General features: G+C 30.8%; 1 protein-coding gene across 1 annotated transcript; it reads right to left on the reverse strand.

The window, feature by feature from the left end:
• Positions 1 to 56: 56 nt before the first annotated feature.
• On the reverse strand, positions 57 to 18,648 carry LOC139097427 (short-chain dehydrogenase/reductase family 16C member 6). Its single transcript, XM_070649253.1, has 5 exons — positions 17,626 to 18,648; positions 5,515 to 5,668; positions 4,268 to 4,392; positions 769 to 1,127; positions 57 to 700 (listed from the first exon to the last, which is right to left on the reverse strand). The coding sequence occupies exons 1-5, from the start codon at positions 17,764 to 17,766 to the stop codon at positions 364 to 366; spliced, it is 1,116 nt and encodes a 371-aa protein (XP_070505354.1). The 5' UTR covers positions 17,767 to 18,648; the 3' UTR covers positions 57 to 363.
• Positions 18,649 to 19,068: the final 420 nt, after the last annotated feature.

The following is a 19,068-nucleotide window of genomic DNA, read 5'->3' on the forward strand; positions in this document are numbered from 1 at the left end:
TATCATGCTGAAATAAACATTTTATGTTCTATGCAAACGAAAAGTAAAAGCGATAATTTTTAAATTTCTCATAAATTTTTATTATGTCAATCGTATTATCAATTGTTTTTATACATAGAAAATATGTCAATCTTTTCCCACATTAAGAGCTAAATAAAGCTATAAATTTTTTTAATAAATTTTTGAACGAAAATCTTTGCATTACCCATGATTAGAATTAGAAGATTTAAGAGAATTTATACATTTTTAATTGTCTAGAATCACGAAGGTTCCTTCCTTTATTGCTAGCGCTTCTTATGATAAACAATTCACATTATGGGAATTATTACAAAGAAGCATAACAATTGGAAAGTGACTTGTTCCTTAAAGTACTCGCTCACCATCAACTGCCGTCGACATTCTCTTTATTAATTCTGTCTCCTTATCAATATTATTGTTATTTACGTTATTATTATTATTAAAATTCATCTCAGCTTGCTTCTGAATTGATGGCGTTGTGACTGGTGATGGTAAAATATGTTGTGGTGTTGCATCTGGCACTAGACGACGAAGGAAGCCAGACGTGCAACCCCATGGAAAGATGTATTTGAAAGCAAGCATAAAACTAAAATACCAAGGGATCAATGCCATCTTTTCATTACGTCGAACAGCTAAGACTATACGATCGGCTACGTCATTTGAGTTTAGTGTGCCAACCCATCTGGAAATGAATTGCAGAAATATTTGAAATAATAAGAAAATTAGTAAGAAAAAAATAATCGTTGTTACCTTGAATTAACATCATCAAACATTCCAGTTGCTTGTATGAAATATGGACAAATTACTGTTGTATGCACTTTATCAATGCCCATTACTTCCAACTCAAGTCTAAGTGCCTCATCGAATCCAACAGCAGCAAATTTACTACTACAATAATCAATTAATTTTGCGATTCCAACATGTCCAGCCATTGATGCGATTGTCACAATATGACCATGATTATTCTCAATCATTTTTGGAAGGAATGCTTTGACCGTCCAAAAATGTGCTACTACATTAACGTTAAATGATCGTTCGATAAGATGATCAGGCGTATCTAAAAGAGCGCGTCCACTCAACACACCGGCATTGTTGAAAAGCAATGTCACCTGAAACAAAAAATGTACATTTGTTAATGCAAATGAATCATAACGAATTAATATTTGTGCATGAATTAATAAGCATGTACTAAACATTTGCCTATAATATTTAAAACATAAATGTTTGCATAATAACATTTGTCGACACTAAACAGTAGCTGTGTATAGATCATACATCTATAAATATCATGCGATTGTACATACACGCTCGATACGCAGATGTACAATTTGCTTCTTTGAAATATCATTAATTTTTTACATTATTATAGCAGCTTTTAGACCATAAGACTTTAATATTATTATTATGCAATACATTCCGAATAATTTTTTCATTTGAACATGTATAGAGAATAAGTGAATTTAATGTACAGAAGTGAAAAAAACTGTAAATTTTTAGACTCAACTCTTCAAATAGTATGTTAATGTATTAACACTGACCTAATGAATGGATGAGTTTTTGTATTTTTGCCGAGTTTAATTATTTGTTTTGAGTTTATGAAGTTCTCTCAGTACTTATAGATGAGATGAATGAATTATTGACATTGAATTGAGAAACTAGAAATCTCTTCTAATATTGGTAAAGATCCAGACAAAAAACTACTATTTTTTAAGGCTAGACATTAGATTCTTCATACTTTGCCACAGCCAAGCTCTAGAAGACAACATTACAGTCATCCAGTTAGTCTATCTTTGTTTAAAATCATCTAAACACATCAATCAATCTTACTAACTTCTTCTACATCTCCAGCCACGAATTTCAAGCTCTCTCTTGCTTTTCTCTTTACTACAATCACTTAACCATGACCTTACGTAGACGAAATATTTTGGTGAAGAGGTAGGTAATGGAAACTAAAGAGATAAAATGCGTTATCGTACATGACATTGAATACAGACACAGCAATCATTTTTTCATGATCACGATGTGTTTTTGAATGAGTATTTTTGCACAATCTTGTGTCTAAAATTAATTTATTGGTGTTCTGTGAAGCTGAAGAAACATTGACTAATTGTGAGTGTTTAAAGCTTGAGTTAGTGTAGATGATTGAATTGACTACGTTTTCTTACTTTTTAATACTGTAGTCAACTATAGTATTGATTGATATCTAATAATTAAATTAAAGCATTTTTTAAGGATGTTGACACTTCATATTCTTAAAATGAACCAAATCAAAACAAAAACAAAAGGGGTGTGCAACTATTTATTTAACCAATATTTTACAAAATTTAAATCATTTTTATTCGTTTATATATTCTGTTTAGTAACATTAATGAGGATTAACTTACTCTCACTTTATTACCCACATAATTAATGTCTCAATTTATTAAAGATTTTGTATTTTCCATTAACAGACAATTTATTGTTATTGACCTAAAATCCATTATCATCTGATTCAATTCGTCCATTAACTAGTAATTATTAATAATGTTTCTCTTAATAAAGTGTCAAGATAGCCATGAATTAAATGTTTTGCAATAAATATAATTGAATTTGTGCGATAAAAAAAAACTACATTCAAAGTCATTTCTTGTAGCCAAATGAACCCTAACTAAAAAAAAAGTTCACCATTAATACTATGATGAAATCAAAATAGACTACGAAAGATTTAAATGCCTCAATAGTATACACACAGCAGAGCAATAGATACTTAGGTGATTTTTTATATTAATGTATCTAACATGTGCGCACTGCAGCTATGTACACATGTAGTTTCATTTATATTTTTGGTCTAGCAATGAAGGTCACTGGCAGAGTTGCGAAAAAAAATACTCTTGAATTTGATTTTTCTATTTTCGGACCAAACATAATATAAGATTGAACATGAAAATGAATGCCCAAATTGTAGTGAAGAAGGTAATTAAATTGATGAAGTTCATTTGAGTTTGAATTTGGAAATTTGAAAAGAAATTTTTCTTCTTTCTTTTGAGTCGTGGTATTCAAGGTTGATTTGTAATAATATCCTGAACATTGGGCGGATCTTTGTCGCATCGACGACAATCTATATAATGATTGAGAGATCGGTCTCTGGTGGGAATCAAACCCAAATACTAACAAAACAGTGATATCCGGTCTTTTGCGTACCCACTTGGTTACAGAGACCTTACACTCGCACTGAAAGATTAGACGATATATGGCTCGATAACTCAGATTACACTAAGTTCATACGCTACTATTAGCGAACATTCAACTATTCAAATTTGGAGAGAAACATGAAACAATTTTATAAAATTTAGATTTCATGATCAAATTTTAGATCAAAGTCGTTCGTTGGCATATTCAGTTAGACCTTGTTTACGGGCACAATGAATCATCTTCAATTTATGACCTACCCATTAAATGAATTTGATTCCATTTAAGTATGTAAGTTTATGATTCAAAATGCGAATATTAAAATTGCATGAAGCTACATACTTTAGATTAATTTACATTCTTATTACAAAATGTTGCACAATTTTAGCAAATATATTTGAAAATTAATTCCAACAAGACCACACAAGTACATCATATGAATCCAGCGACCTTACATAGTAATCATTCAACTAATGAGTCAATCAATCAACTGGAGAGTTTACAAGCTAGTCGAGAATTAAGAGTGTACTTGGTTGTACTTGGCATGGATCAAAGACCGCATTAATTGTGCGTAATATTGTGGATTTCCACAAAAAATTGTTTGTAAAGGTGATTTTTTCATAAACATTAGTCTTACTTTGATTCTATTTTTAGATTTCAATTCTTGTTCTTTAAGAACGTAAATCAGATTAATTACTGGATGACTGGTCAAATCGAAACTTTTAAGAATTGGAATAGAAATTATGAAAATAAATATTTTCGGGAATTCCCAAGATTTGAGGACTTTAATCATCTCGAATTATCTGCACGTAACCAAACTCAAAATAATGAAAATGTTCTAAACAAAGTCAATTTAAACTTACAAAACTTAACTTCAAAAGTTGTTAAGGTTCAATAAAATTCTAATCTGTTACACGCGTGCAAAGCTTAACATCTAGAAATGAATATTTCTCTACACAGTCGCAAATTCCAACAACAAATAACCGACATAGCCATAAAAATTCAGGTCATATTTGCAACTCTATAATTAGCGAATGATGTAAGCAAACATTATAAAGTCACTGATTAATTGTACACTTACATCGCCATATTTACTCCTAATTTCGTCTGCTGCTTTATATACTTCCTCGCGTCTTGAAATGTCTACGATTTGTGCCTTACACCAACCGCCCATTGCCTCGATTATTTTTGTGGATTCGTCGAGACCTGTTGATTAAAATGATTGAGGTTAGAAATGTTAAAATTTGCTTTATTTTGATTATTTCAGTATAATTCAGTAAGAGGTCACTGGATTATGCAGAGAGGTGACAGACATACGACATTAGTCAACGACCCCTAAGTTACTCAATTTGTTTTGACATAGCTGCAAAAAGTACACCTGGCAGAATTCTTCATCGACAAGTCATTAACATGACACTTCATTAATAGTAAAATACCACAGAAGTGTCTACGTACGTATATTTGTAATAGTAAAAGACTAAGCATTCCAAAAATAATTAAAATTCATAAAACGATCAAGCAATTCATATAAAATTTCCTATACAAAATCGGCAAGGTTAACTTGAGGAAATTAAGAAAGCTAATGTAGAGGAAATAATGTTAAAAAATTTCAAATGTCCTTTACAATGAACCTTTGGCTTTGTTAAACCTCCATCGAGTAATGTTTTGTATTGAGTGTAATATAGTGAGACTAATTGATGGATGGAGAAATAATGGAAGAAACAAGTAAGAAATTGCGTTGTTGCAAATAACCGTTTTGGAGGAATTCAAATTTTAACGGTTTTTAATATTTTGAAATTTTGTCAAAAATTTTTGAGTCGTAATTCTTGAAAATCGTAGTAAACATCGAAAGTTGGTTAAATATTGAAAGTTAATTAGATATTTAAGTTTTAAGCCTGCAGCTTCTTCATTTTGTTTACAAGATTCACATCTGTTTATCAATAAGAAACAAAATACCAAGAATATAGCTTGTTGAACAATTTGTCATCTTCTCGTGAAAATAGCAACATTCGGTAATCCTGACAAGAAGCCAAATTAAAATTAATCGCTGCGAAACTGTACATGACCAAGCACAAAAGAGAGAACTAGGCACGTTTTTGGTAAGTTGCAGGTAAATGAACTTGAAAAGTAAAATCGAATAGCTTTAAGATTAATTCAAAAACGCAAAAAGCATTTTAACAAAAGAACTATAATTAAAGTATCAGAAAATTGAATATCGGACACACTTGTATGAGTTCAGCTGATCATTCGTAAACTCATTATTGCACTTCAGTAATCGACATCTGTTTGTGAACATCTAGGTTATTGAAATAATGCAAACTGACTTACTCTCTTGACTTATATCCCAAAGAATGACTTTAACTCCTAATCTTACTAAGCGCATGGCTAATAATCGTCCAAGACCGCCACCGCCACCTGTGATTACTGCTAATTCTTCATTGAGATCTTTTTCTGGATGACCAAATAGTGTGTGATGTACTGCCTGTAAGAAGATAAAAATAAATTAAAATTACATCATTATTTACGCCACATTAAGTTTGCAATAATCCAATGATACATATGATGAGCACACACTGCGAATTAAACAATTTTTATTGCGATAAAGGAAGTTTTGCTTAATTTTTATTATTGCCGACATTAAATGTTCAAGGATGTCGTTCTCTTTAAGTCGAATATAAAAATAGTTTTATGATGCAATTAAATGCCACTTGTGGTTAAGGTCTTAAGAATTGGAACTTCTGAGCTCTTAAGAAATGACATAATTAAGAACTGAATTATAATGTTTGTTTTAGTTATTTTAAGACTGTCTGGAGATCAAGATTGTTTACAATAACTGGTGATAAAAGACCAAATTGACTGAATGTACACAACGATTAATCGGATTAATGCATTTGAATAACTGTAAAATTATTGAGGACTCAATTAACATTTAGTTATTTGCGATCTACCTTTATTGATTAACTTTGCGTATGATTTATTTACTCTTTTGTCTTCAAAGGTTGAAACAGAAGCGCAATATCAAGTTGTAGCTAATGATACTATTTCGACGGATTTCTTGTAGATCCTTTTTACGCAGACAGTAAAAGCCTTTTCTGCAGTTCGAGAAATCTTGGTGTTAATTCACTGACTCTTAGAACCAGGCTGTTTCTTTTAACTATGGTACATGATTTATAGACTTCCCCATAGAATTCTAAATTATTCGATGAACAATGACTCATTAATTATTTACTTTGATCTATGAAATGCTAATTTCACACAAATAATTTTTTTATTATTTACACAAATGTTAGTACACATTTATTTGTGTCGGCGATGGAAATGATCACGTGAATGTTAAATAAACTCTCGTTTATTGCATTATTTGATGATCTAATGACGTATTGACATACTTGATAAATTGGTTTTTCCAAAAAATGTGCTGAATTAAATTGATGTCTTAAGTTTAGGGGGGTTGATCTGTTGAATTGGGTTTACTAAAGAAATCTCAAGTTTAGAGTATTTTCAAGTTGTCATAACTAAGTGGTCCAAGATCCGAGCATAGCGCTCGGTAGGGTATCTCTACGTCACTGTATTTACGGTAAAACATGAAATTGCTCTGAGGGATAAGATTAGAATGTCAAACCGCTTGCTGACCAAACATATGAATTATTTTAAATCCGTTTCTCAATTGCTAGTTAATTTAACTTAAGTCATGACGTGAAATGTTGTCGAAAATTATTTACTCCACATCAAATCAAATAGCTTGTGCAAATCATATGATTTTAACAGCTTGTCTGCCATGGATAATGTTTTTTATATCTTAATCAATGTCATTTTTTTTGCAATTGTCTATGATATATTATATCATAAATTACTTTTGGAAGTGACCTTCAATTGACATGAAAATATTTTATTAAATTTCTAGAGTAATTATTTTTAATTTTGCAAGTTTGGTTGAGGCGGAAATTAACATATGGATTTAAATATTAAAGATTGGCGCTTCCGGTAAACAAATCATTAGTAGTTAGGTAAGCACATACCGGCTGAATATAGAAATGTTTATGGTATTGTGCAAATTGGTTAGGATTTGTTCTATCCCGAACGACATAATGCGTCGAATCGCAGTTTTCAGCCGTCATGGTGCCGTTGATGTTGCTGTGATGCCCGAGTTTAAATGACATTTAGAGGTTTTTGACATGTTTTTGACTTTCATAACGTCCATAAGTTTGCAGGCTATTTTATCAAATTACATACTATAATTCATAAATTAAATCTTTTTGACATTGAACATCAGAAATATTTGAAAGCACATTTCATTTCATCAACCTCAAGTGTTGAAGATCATGTAATACATCCTGTATATCATGTACTTTTATTATGTTTACAAAAAAATTGTAGCAAGTCGTAAAAATTAATCGAAGTTTACAAGTACAAGTGTCAAAAGTTTCAATGTCATCGATAAGATGATTATTTGTAACAATTTTATGATTATTTCCAGTACATAGGCTTAAGGACCAGTGATGGACAACCTTTTTGCCGCGGCATACATTTGTAATAAGTTTCGATCAAAACCGCGCTCTTAATATGATTTATGTCAATTTTTTGGCAGCACAGCAGTGTGTCGCGGCTCACAGCTTGCCCACCACTGCCTTAGACATTTCTCGATGTATTGCAAAACATCATGTAATACTGATTTTTTGAGGAAAAATCATATTTCATGCAATCATAGTTAATGACTAAATATTGTCATTATTTCTTCACTCAACCAAAGTCTCTGTCATTTCATAAATCCATCTCTAAATCACCTTATGGGATTGCAAAAAATATTTTCATCGTCTCAACCACGAATTCGATATTTAGTGGCTTTACAGTCGCTGATTTCGAGATTTTCTTTTCATTCTTCATTCGTTAATCAAATACATTGGCGGATTTTCAATGATACTTGAAAGACGTACGTCATTTTATGGTTAAAATCAAATTCTAAATTTGCGGATGTTCTGGATTACTTAATTGTTGATTAGAAGCAAGTATTTTTTATCTGGATGTTTGGATTTGATTAGGAAACTGAATATATGTGAAAATTGCATCAGTGATATCTGAGGTTTAACGGCGATTTGTTTCAAAACAATTCTAATTTCTACGAATGTAAACAATAATAGTTAAGAATGGATTCTCTTTTCCGGACTAATTTGACCGTCTTAAATTGAAAAATTACGGCTTTACATGGGATTTCAAACAGAACCACTTACATAAATATACGTATTAAACTTTTGTAATTGCTGGGTTCTGTAATTGCTTAAAAAAGCTATAATTGCTACAGTTTTTTATTTTGTTTCAAAAAGTAAATAGTCTCATTAAAATGAATCATCATATTTATAATCAAAAATGATTGTCTCGGCACGTGAAGAGTATAAAATCGCGTTTAAGGTGATCTGCCTTATTTTATACTAGGGGTGTCGATTATTTGGGTTTTCAGGATTTGTACAAATCCCAAATACCCAAATCCCAGGACCCCAAGTACTTGTACAAATCCCAAATCCCCAATAAAGGACAAAATATCATTATAAATAGGCGTATTTTCTGGGATTTTAGGCCAACGCATCTAGATGCAAGTCAAATTTTAACCATATATTGTTATTTACTATTGTAAATCTTGTTCAAAATCCTTAAAACTTCGATTTTTAACTTGAATTTTCTCAAATAGGTTATAAAACTCTCGAAAACGTGAACCTTTATCTTATCTTTTTTTAATTGCAAAAAATAAAAATTTTGGCCAACATTTACTTAAAAATTTCAAAAATCCTGGAAAGTTATGGCGTTTTACCTCAAATTTCTTTTATCAAAGTGAAAATTTATGGAAAATTGTAAGTTTTTGACTGGATTTTCCTACACTAAATTGAAAAATCTCGTAAATGAAATTTTCACTTTGATTTACTTAAAATTAACCAAAACAAATTTTCATTTATAGTATAATGATATAGGAAAATTTCTATTTTATAAAGATTTGTACAAGTACTTGGGTCCAAAACCCAAGTATTTGGGGTACCCCAAATCCTTACAAAATACCCCAAATCCCAAATACTTGGGATTTGTAATCGACACCCCTATTTTATACTCAATAATATTCAATTAAGTATTCATTGTTTTTAAAACTATAATTTACAGTGATTAAGAAAGATTCGAAAGCTACATTGGTGATAGTAAATCATGTAAAGTAATAAGATCGAGGGCTTAATTGATATTTATTAAATTTACACTTAAAAAGACAGTTAATTAAATTGTTTTAGTGCTGACAACGTAAATTACAGAGCGCGCGACAATATATAGTATTCTAACCTAAAGAGTCAAGGAGGATGCCCATGTCACTGCTAACGAGATTTGTGTTCTGCTCATTAATGAATTCAAGAATAACATAACCTCAAAACGTGCTGCAATCTCATATGATTAAAATATTTACACCTGATATTCACAAACGTGAGAATTTTGAATTAATTGAAATTCCTTAATTTACACTAAGTCTATGTTGATTAGGTGATATTGCAATCCTAATTGAATAATTTCCATAAATGGACTCTAACAAATCGTTTCGTCAAACTCATAAGTCAATTTGTAAATTTATTTTTGGCAATTTCTTCTACAAAAAAAAGCTCACGTTTTCTCATCGCATGCCTTTGTAATGAGTTGACCATGAAAATACCACTCTTAAATATTCATTGTTATCATCATCATCTTAATTTCGGAGCGGGTGCAAAGAGTAAGAATTCCACAATTGTGAAAATATTGACTTTATAATAATGTTTTCCGGTTTCGTACAAATTTGGAGAAAAAGAAGAATTGAGCAAGTAGTTCAGTGTAAAGAAAAAGAAATCTGTACTTAAATTTGTAATTGAGGTGATTTGGAGGCAATTTATTTTTGTGCATTAATTATGAGATTTATTTTGGTTTTATTATGCTTTTAAAGAGTTGAAAGTTTGCAAGTTTAGAAATTTAATTTTGTTAAATGTTCAAGGGAATCGTTTGAAGGTTAATATTGCAAATCTTAACAATTGATGATGATCAAATCTAACTTAAGAGACAAAAGAGAATGAAAATGTGATAAAAACTTGTTGCAAAGTAGATTCAATTGAATGCTAAAAGAATTGAAAGAAACTTGAAAGAATCAAAAAGACCAAGAATTCCGGAATCATTCAATTGTTCTTAAAGATCAAAACAAATCTTAAATTCTTCAAAAATATGAAAGATCAAAAAAGTTTAAATTAGTTGTCAAACCAATCCTTTTCAAGAGGATAACCAATATTAATCAGCAGCAATCAATAAAGAACGACGTCAATGTACTTTTTTGAAATATTCCTGGAAATATTAAAAATCAAAGGATCACACTTCTGACTAATAACTTGCAAAATATTATATCTTGCATGATTAATGACCATCTCTTTTGCCATTTTTAACAAAATAGATGACTATAGAATTGTTAACATTTTTTTAAATGTTAGGCATGTGTTAGATTTACTCAGAATTAATCGAAGAATTTAGTCACATCCTTAGATCCAAGTGATATCAAGTCTTGGTAAACTTTGATGGTTTAATAAAAAAGTGATTAAAACCAAAAATTAGAAGAAAAATTCAAATTGCCATATAAGACAATTCCAGAAAAATATTCCAAAATTCAGAGGTCAACTTGAACAATTTCTTTACGATCCAAAAACAAATCAAGAAGCAAGCACTTAGTTTAAAAGAATTTAAGAATACTCAAAAACATTAAAAGAAACAGCAGGCTATAAAAATTTAATTTTGTAAACTCTGAATCAGCATCAATCTAAATTAATATTCTCAATACTAAGAAAAATTGTATTTACGTCATAGTCTACTTCTACAGACTTTGCTTTTCTCAAGTACTAAGTTAGTACTACTAATAAAGTAAAAAGTGATATTAGAAATGTTGTATTGGCAAATCCAATCAATTGCTGTTCAAGGTGAATAAGTAAGCTCAAGTGCGAGAATAATATTTAATTGTCATATTTCCGCAATTTCTCACATTGAGAATCAGTTAGAATTCGACTTGTTAAATTGTCTATAAATGTAAACGATGGATAACACCAAAAAATTTGTATCTGAAGAATTTCAAAACATTTTATTGTCAATATTTGTGTATAACTGATAATTCTTATTCTTTGTGTATCTAAACAGTCTGAGATGTTGTCATTGTTGATTATGGTAGACAGTGACGTTTAAATTAAATAATAGACTCAGTTAGATGTTTAAATATATACGAAAAGTGAGATAGGTGGCAAAATTATTTAGAAAATTGCGATTCTGACTGAAAGACTTGTTCCTGTCAATTTTTCAATTGACTTGGCAATAAATAACATTGCTTCTGAGAAAATGGTTCTAAGAATCGTTTTTGATTGACACATATTGACATGTTGTCAATTCGGCGACAAGGCGTGATTAAACTTAGAATCAAGTGACAGTCACTTGAAAACCACAACTAATTTTATCTCAAAATGTTATCCAATTGACCAGACTTATGGTAGCCAATTGACAAATTTAGTTGTTGTTGTTCGTGGAAGGAAACTGTTGATAGAGACAGAGTAGCACTTGGAATTATCAAAGGGCAGCAAGTTATAGAAGTTTAAATCATACTGCCGTCTAGGCTGCTACCTCATCAACTGAATGATAATATACAGTGTATGCTTGATCGGGTTTATTCCAAAATCCAAACAGCAAATGAGACGACACATGAAAAAATTCCAAACGGAATTAACTTCTATTGTCGTACTTATTACTATGATAATGATGACAACTTAGTACCAAAAATAGAAAGACTGTGATGAATGCCGAATTCTGATTACAAACAATCAACGTTAAATTAATGATCACCGACATGGTTTAATGTTTACATTTCATATCACGTACAGTCAAGCTTAACTCAAGGATTTTTAATTCTTTATTTTATTTCATTTTGTTAATCATAAAAGTCGTGTTTTGTAAATCGCAAGCTAAAGTTTTGGATTATTAAAATGAAAATAAAAGTACGAAACATAAGATGCATCTATAAAGTTGACATACATAATTTTTTTGCTATTAAATAAACTAGCGAGAGTGGCACTGAGACTGGTTTCTGACTTTTTATGCAATAGTGCAATAAGCAGAATGCAAGAAACATTTACAATCACTATTTTCGTCTTGCAACACAGTTTTTTTGCTAGTTTTACTTCACATATCTGTTTTCTTTCCTATGGTTATTATGTGCTTGCAAATATTTATATATTTTTCTTAATATATTGCTTACTACAAGTCTTTTATGGCAACAAGGCATAAAAATACCGCTTAGAAAGAGAAAACAGCATGGAAAATGGGTGAAGAGTTTGTTTACAAGACGCATTTGATTGTTAGGGTTCCGTATGTAACATTGGATTACAAATGGTATTTTGACCTATCGAGTGTCGAACTCATGACCGCTTGATGGACATCACAGTAATTAGGTACAGAAGTACGAAACCATTCCACCACCAAGCCATCTCGACTCAATTGTCTTTACTGACATAGAACTATTATATATAATCCATTCAGTCATCACAACCAATGTCAGTAAACGGTAAATGACCCAACATCGTTCAAAGTGCATTAAGCATTTCTACAGTAAACGTAAAGAACAATGAAGAATTATGAAAAATGATTTCACTTGACATCACAATTCATTCACATAAGTTTAACAACATGATGAGGTTTCATCATTCATTTCTGAGTGGGATTAATGTAAAACCCTTTTATAACCAGATTGGACAGACATTCGAGATAATATTAAATTGCATCAGCATCCAACAAGTTCATTATCGGCAATATTCTTGACTTAATTATTAAATGCAATGTATTTATTAAATCATACTAGCTAAAATGTCAACTTGTTTCATTGTAGCAACTTGATACATTATGCTGATGTGATATCTAAATCTAGGGAATTAGCGCGTAGTAAGACCCGATCAGCACAACATGTTTTCAGAGTACCGCTATGTTGCTTTGCAAACGCTGAGATGCTAGGTTGCCTTGATGGCATCGCGATGGGTCATTGCACTGTGCCGCTCGAGTGAAGGTCTAATCAAAGCAGCATCTATTGCTCAAAATTAAGAAATCTGTCATTTATAACTATTCTGAGGAGTTCAATCTTAAAAAATTGATTCCAGACATCAACAAGCAATATTGTGACCATCTTAAGTATCGCTGACTATACCAAGAAATATTACGAAAGCAAAAACAATTTCCTCATTCCATCATTAGACAAAATGAAGAGAAACAAGTACATTTGCTTCATAAAATAATTTTTCTCAATGAAAATGGAAAGAGAAACTAAACGAGAGAAGTCAAGACTGTTTTCGTTGCATAATGCTGTAATTTAAGATTTTCTATAAGTCATACTACACACAAGACTGTTTGACATATTATATTGCTAATTTTAGAAGGGAAATACGTTTTATGGCTGATTAAAATCACGTAATTATTTGATAATTGAAGTAATAAAATTCATTGCTGAATGTGCTATAACATTTTATGATTTACAAAAACCGTTATTGAATTAAATTTTGCATTTAATTTAGCAATTTTAGAATCAACCAATAATTAACTAAGTGCATTTTGCTCAATAATTGGGGCTTCATTAACATTCTTGAAGATTATGATTGTACTATTAGGATCCATTTATCTAGTTAAAATATAGACACATTAAGCTCAGTGTTATCCAAATTTTGTGCCATGATCAGATTTTTTGGATAAAGCCATGAACCGTATGCTGTGTGCTCATCACTAGATGAGTTTAAATCCAAAAATTTATTTGATATTTTATGAATCAACCTTCGATAATTAGCATAAATCATGCGTTTACTGAATTTTTTCCGGCATTCCTGATCTTTTTTGATGGCTCCATTCGCACAATATGTACGAAAGAAGTCATCCAACTGCAAATTACATCTGCAAATTTGAATCAACAAATTCATTCTTTTGTATGCATAAAATTTACAGTTTTTTACTGTGTACGTTATAGGATATGAAAAGATGACCGTATTTATGGAAATCTTTTTGAATGATTTGAAGGGCAATAAATGCTGAACAAGTTCTCGTAAATTCCAAAAGATCGTTAATTTTTACATCATTTGCATACGCAGATTGTAACTGGTTGAGATCGTATATAATCGCTAGAAATTTTGTAGTTGTAATAAATTATTATTACACGCTTATTTTAATTACATAAGAGACTAGACTGTGACAACTTTACTTGCTTAACTGAGTGAATCATGTAAAACTAATTTTGTCGATTCTAGAAGTTCAAAGTATTTAATTATAAGTTAGAGAATGAATAGAAAAGAAATCTGGAGTTAGGAAGGTTGAAACACTTCATTATGATGCTTAATAACTTGTTGATTGACTGTTTGACTTCTAAATGAGCACTTTCTTAACTATTTGTTCCGAATGGGAATCGAACCTGCACCCTACGACTTCCGAGCGCATGCACTTATCACTAAGCTATTGGGGTTGTTTAAAGCGCTTGGCAGAATGCCAATTTGAACTCTTATTCTGTTCTGAAGATGTCTAGACAGTGTTTATGTCACTTAAACTACAATCTATTCGTTAATCCAATCCAAAACATTCAGATTTTTCCAGAATTTCAATACAATTTTCTGACAGAAATTAAAAGTCTGTCAATTTGCTTCATCGAACTTAAAATCTTAAATCAACTTTTGCATTTCATTTCTCAATCTCTTCAAGCCAATCGACGCTTTTTAATACTTAGCAAATAAAAATTGCTGCTGACCTAGACCTTTTTTCAATCACATCGCTGGCGGTAATTTTAAAATTTTTTCTGGTCATTCACTAAATGCAATTACGACTCTCGAGTGACTTGTAACAATTTCAAGTAAATTTTTTGCATACATTTAAAAGTAAAACTTGCTGTCAGGTGCAGTTTCTTTAAGTTTCCACCTTTGCATCTAGTCACGTTGTTTGGTAACTATTGAATAAAAACCACAAACTACGCAGATTTAAAATAACTTTTAAGCTATGCTATAAATTAAAAGTGAAAAATTTTCAACATCGCATTTCTTCTAAATCGCATGTAAAAGTTTGCGGAAGTATTGATGTATGATAGCATACAACAATCGAACTTTTTTTCATTTCCTCGATTTTTCAAATTGCACAAAAGAGGTATGAAAAACTTTTGCAATTGTTGGACGATTACGGAAACTTGTTGGCGAAATGGAAACATAATTTCTGGATGGGCTGTGCAGTGCTTGGAATATTTGAACGCATCGTTGCATCTTATACACAATAACAAGCTATTTCAATTTTCCTATTTAATAAAATTTCATAATTCAGCATTGAGCTTCATTAGCTTTCTTCACCTGGCCCTTTTTTCCACTGACTAATGCAAACTTTTTTCCATCATTTGTTTACTTTCCATTGAAAATAAAAACTGTTACAAAGAAATATGAAACTTAAAAGACTTTACAGGCATCAGTTTATCGTTTGTTTTTTGCACAGTTGTTTGAAAGTCAGTCACAGCGATGTCGGGTTTTTTTAAAGAGCATGCAAAATGAACTTAAGTAACATATAAAAAAAATTACTGTGTTTTTATATTTATGAGCTGTAATTTTTTAGTGCGTTTTTTTCTTGATGTGTCTATTTTGACTGAAGGTATGATTTTATGTCTACAACTGTAAATTTAGTTAAAATGGAGATTTGATCGAAGCACGATTCGACGATAAAATCTCTTAGGGTGGACATTAAACGTTGGAAAAATTCAGAAGTTGAATCAATTATAAGCTATTAAATGAGAATCTAGTAAAGAGTGTGGCGCGTCACACTAGTGTGCTGCCAAACCATGAACCGTATACGGTTTACGTTTTCAGTCAATGCAAACCAGCAAGGTGTGACCCGAAAATAAACGCCCACCAAAGAAAGTAATAATCAGTCATCAAATTGCAATCAGATTCTGTTGAAATGGGATTCCTGTAATGAGTTATCAACGGCATATCATTGGGAGTGCAGTAGTAGAAGGGATTCAGCAAATGTATAATTTATATTCGACCTCAGTGTAAGGAGCATAAGACCTTAAATCCTACGATGTGGGTTCGAGTCCCAATCGGGATCCTATTATTCAAAATTGTACTTTTTCTGTTTGATCAACAGATTTGAAGCTCAAGTTTCCGATCGAATGCTCATTTTAAGGTTGTTGTTCTAAGGGAACATAATCATACTACACGAATTGAACAACTATTCGATTTGATAGACCCTTAAAAATTGTCGATATTTTCTAATGATTTCGAGGGTCACTTATATTTAAGACAATGTTCAATATCTCAATTGAATGCAATCTGAATGAACTTTTGTTCGAGAATTTCAATTAGCTTGTCTTCTTATAGTCAATTATTAATTAAAATTTCAATAATATGTATTTTAAATCTTTTTGAATTTCAATACAAAAGGCCAATCTCAATAGCTCTTAGAAAACCAGTTAACCTCAGAAAGTGCTAAATGATATATTATGATGAATGCTAAAATTTTCTAGTCTGCAAAACGTCATCTAATGCATATAGACATAGCACACTCCGATCGTCTAACTCGCAAAAAAATTAAATAGTTTAAGAAAACTTCCTCAAAATAGTTTAAGTTAGCAATTTGCAATCACCAAATTTTAGGATAGAAATGTTAAAGTTGTACAAAAGACTGAATGTCAAGCAGTACAAACATACATCAAACCTTGATGAATGACTTTGAATTAAACAAAAAAACAGTAGTTTTTAAAAATATTATTGCGCTCTGTTTGCTCATCAGCACAAAAAATTTGTATACAACTTGTCTACGGTGTAATTTTATAATATTAAATCCATAAGAAAGTGAAGAAGAAAATGATTTGTTTTGTATTTTACTTTCAATTCCAAGTTTAAAGTCATGACATTCCGTAGATCATCATAGAATGATATTTGAATAAAAAGAAGAAGATCTTGTAAATTTATGTATCATAATATAACTGGTTTTAGGGTTTTGGATTGTTTATGAGTGACGTCTAGTGGAATATGTGGTTTAGTTGAGAATTTAGTGTGTAGCAGAGCTTGAAGTCGAGTCGCATTTTGTATGAAAAAGTCAACTAAAGTCGAATCGAATCCATACGAAAGTCGACTCGACTCTATTTACAACTCGAGTCGACTTCGAACTCTTGTGTACAGAAAATCATGTGTTCGGAGTGTTTTACATCTTCAGAGCCCTTCTAAGATACTACACATCACTAATGAACAACCAAAACATATTTTTGTGACAAATTAAATCTTAAAGGTTTTTTGAATATTTTTTTCTTAACAAGTTTTGCAACCTTTAAAGGTATAATGTTAAGGTATGATATGCTCATCATAAAACATCATAGATATGTGATGATCCTTGAAATATCTCATTCTGATTAATGAATTAACTTACCTCTATAACATATCCAACTGATACTAAGAGAAACACAATGAAATCTATCACGCAGTCCATTTTTGACATCTGCGATGATGGCTTTTTATTTTCAAACTTATCAGCAAACATTAACCACTTTGTTGTTTGTGCCATTTTCATTATTGCACTGTTTCTCTAATTTTAAGACTAATTTAAACTAATTTTCACTTTTTTCAAATTTCTAATTTTTTTTCTTATTTTTTGCGATTCAACTTATCGCATTTTATACTTCACTATGGCCACTTATTCCTCAATGTCCTTTTCAATTAAGTCAATCTTTCGCAAATAATGAACGAAACTTCTTATTTTTTTTGCTGTCGGACTCTATTTTGTGCTTTGTTTCAAAATTCCTCACACACTTGTTACCACGAATTTGAAGTTTGAGGAGAGCAAAAAATGAATGAAATTATGGCAAGACCTCGAATATAAAATCACTCGAACAACACTTTAATTGCAGAATTAAAAAAAAAATTGTTTGATCGTCGCTGTTCGATGGAGCAAAAATAACTTTCAACCCGATCTCTTCAACGCTTCAAATTGAAATGTTGTGGATATATTTTTTTTTGTGTTTTTTTTTAAATTTTTTTTTTTTTCGTAAGAAAAACTTTGCACGCTACTCGCTGAAACTCTAGTATAATATTATGCTCACATCCAACCTTAACCCAATACTCAGCTGCTCAATTTTTATTATTGCTGTATGTACTTATTTTCTCATTGAAGTTGTGAAAGAAGAAAACTTACTGAGAGAGCTTTTTTTTCTGTGTTAAGCACTTATTGAAAGTTCTCGCGGAGATGAATTGGGTGTATAGAATCAATGATCTTTGTCCTGACACTTGTTTAAATTTATTTGCAATTTAAATTCAATATTTTATTAATTATGAAGAGTCATAAACACTATTCAGGAACTTTTTACTGTATTATTCTTTACAATTCATATTTAATATTTACTGTCAACTTGTTAATGAGCTATGAATGATGATCCACTTATTGCATTAATTAAACAGTTCCCAAGATTAGGAAAACTCACGAAAAACTCTTAATTATATTTCCAGAACTTTCCTCAAAATATCCTTACAGGATTGTAAACAAAAAACTGGCAACAATGCTCATTGCGCAGCGCATACATCCAATTATTTTTAAAATTCATAAGGAACAATAATGATTCACTGATTTTGGTCATACACGTGCTTAACATGTAAAGTACTTTTAAAATTTTTCTTATGTGAGGAAGTGTTTATCATTAACATTGGACGTATTAAGTCCAAACAAGTGTTTAAGATGTTAAGCATGTATTCGGCGTTTTGATGTAGAAAATTGATGCGTGTTTTTTACATTTAGCGGAGACACATTAGTTTTGTACATGGGACACAATTTTGAATTTTTAAAAACCGTTATGTTGGTTTTGATGATATTGCTAGGAGT

The sequence above is a fragment of the Chironomus tepperi genome, unplaced genomic scaffold (assembly GCF_022539635.2).
Source record: "Chironomus tepperi strain 1889 unplaced genomic scaffold, CSIRO-AGI_Ctep_v1 contig_422, whole genome shotgun sequence".
In the NCBI taxonomy this organism is placed as follows: Eukaryota; Metazoa; Arthropoda; class Insecta; order Diptera; family Chironomidae; genus Chironomus; species Chironomus tepperi.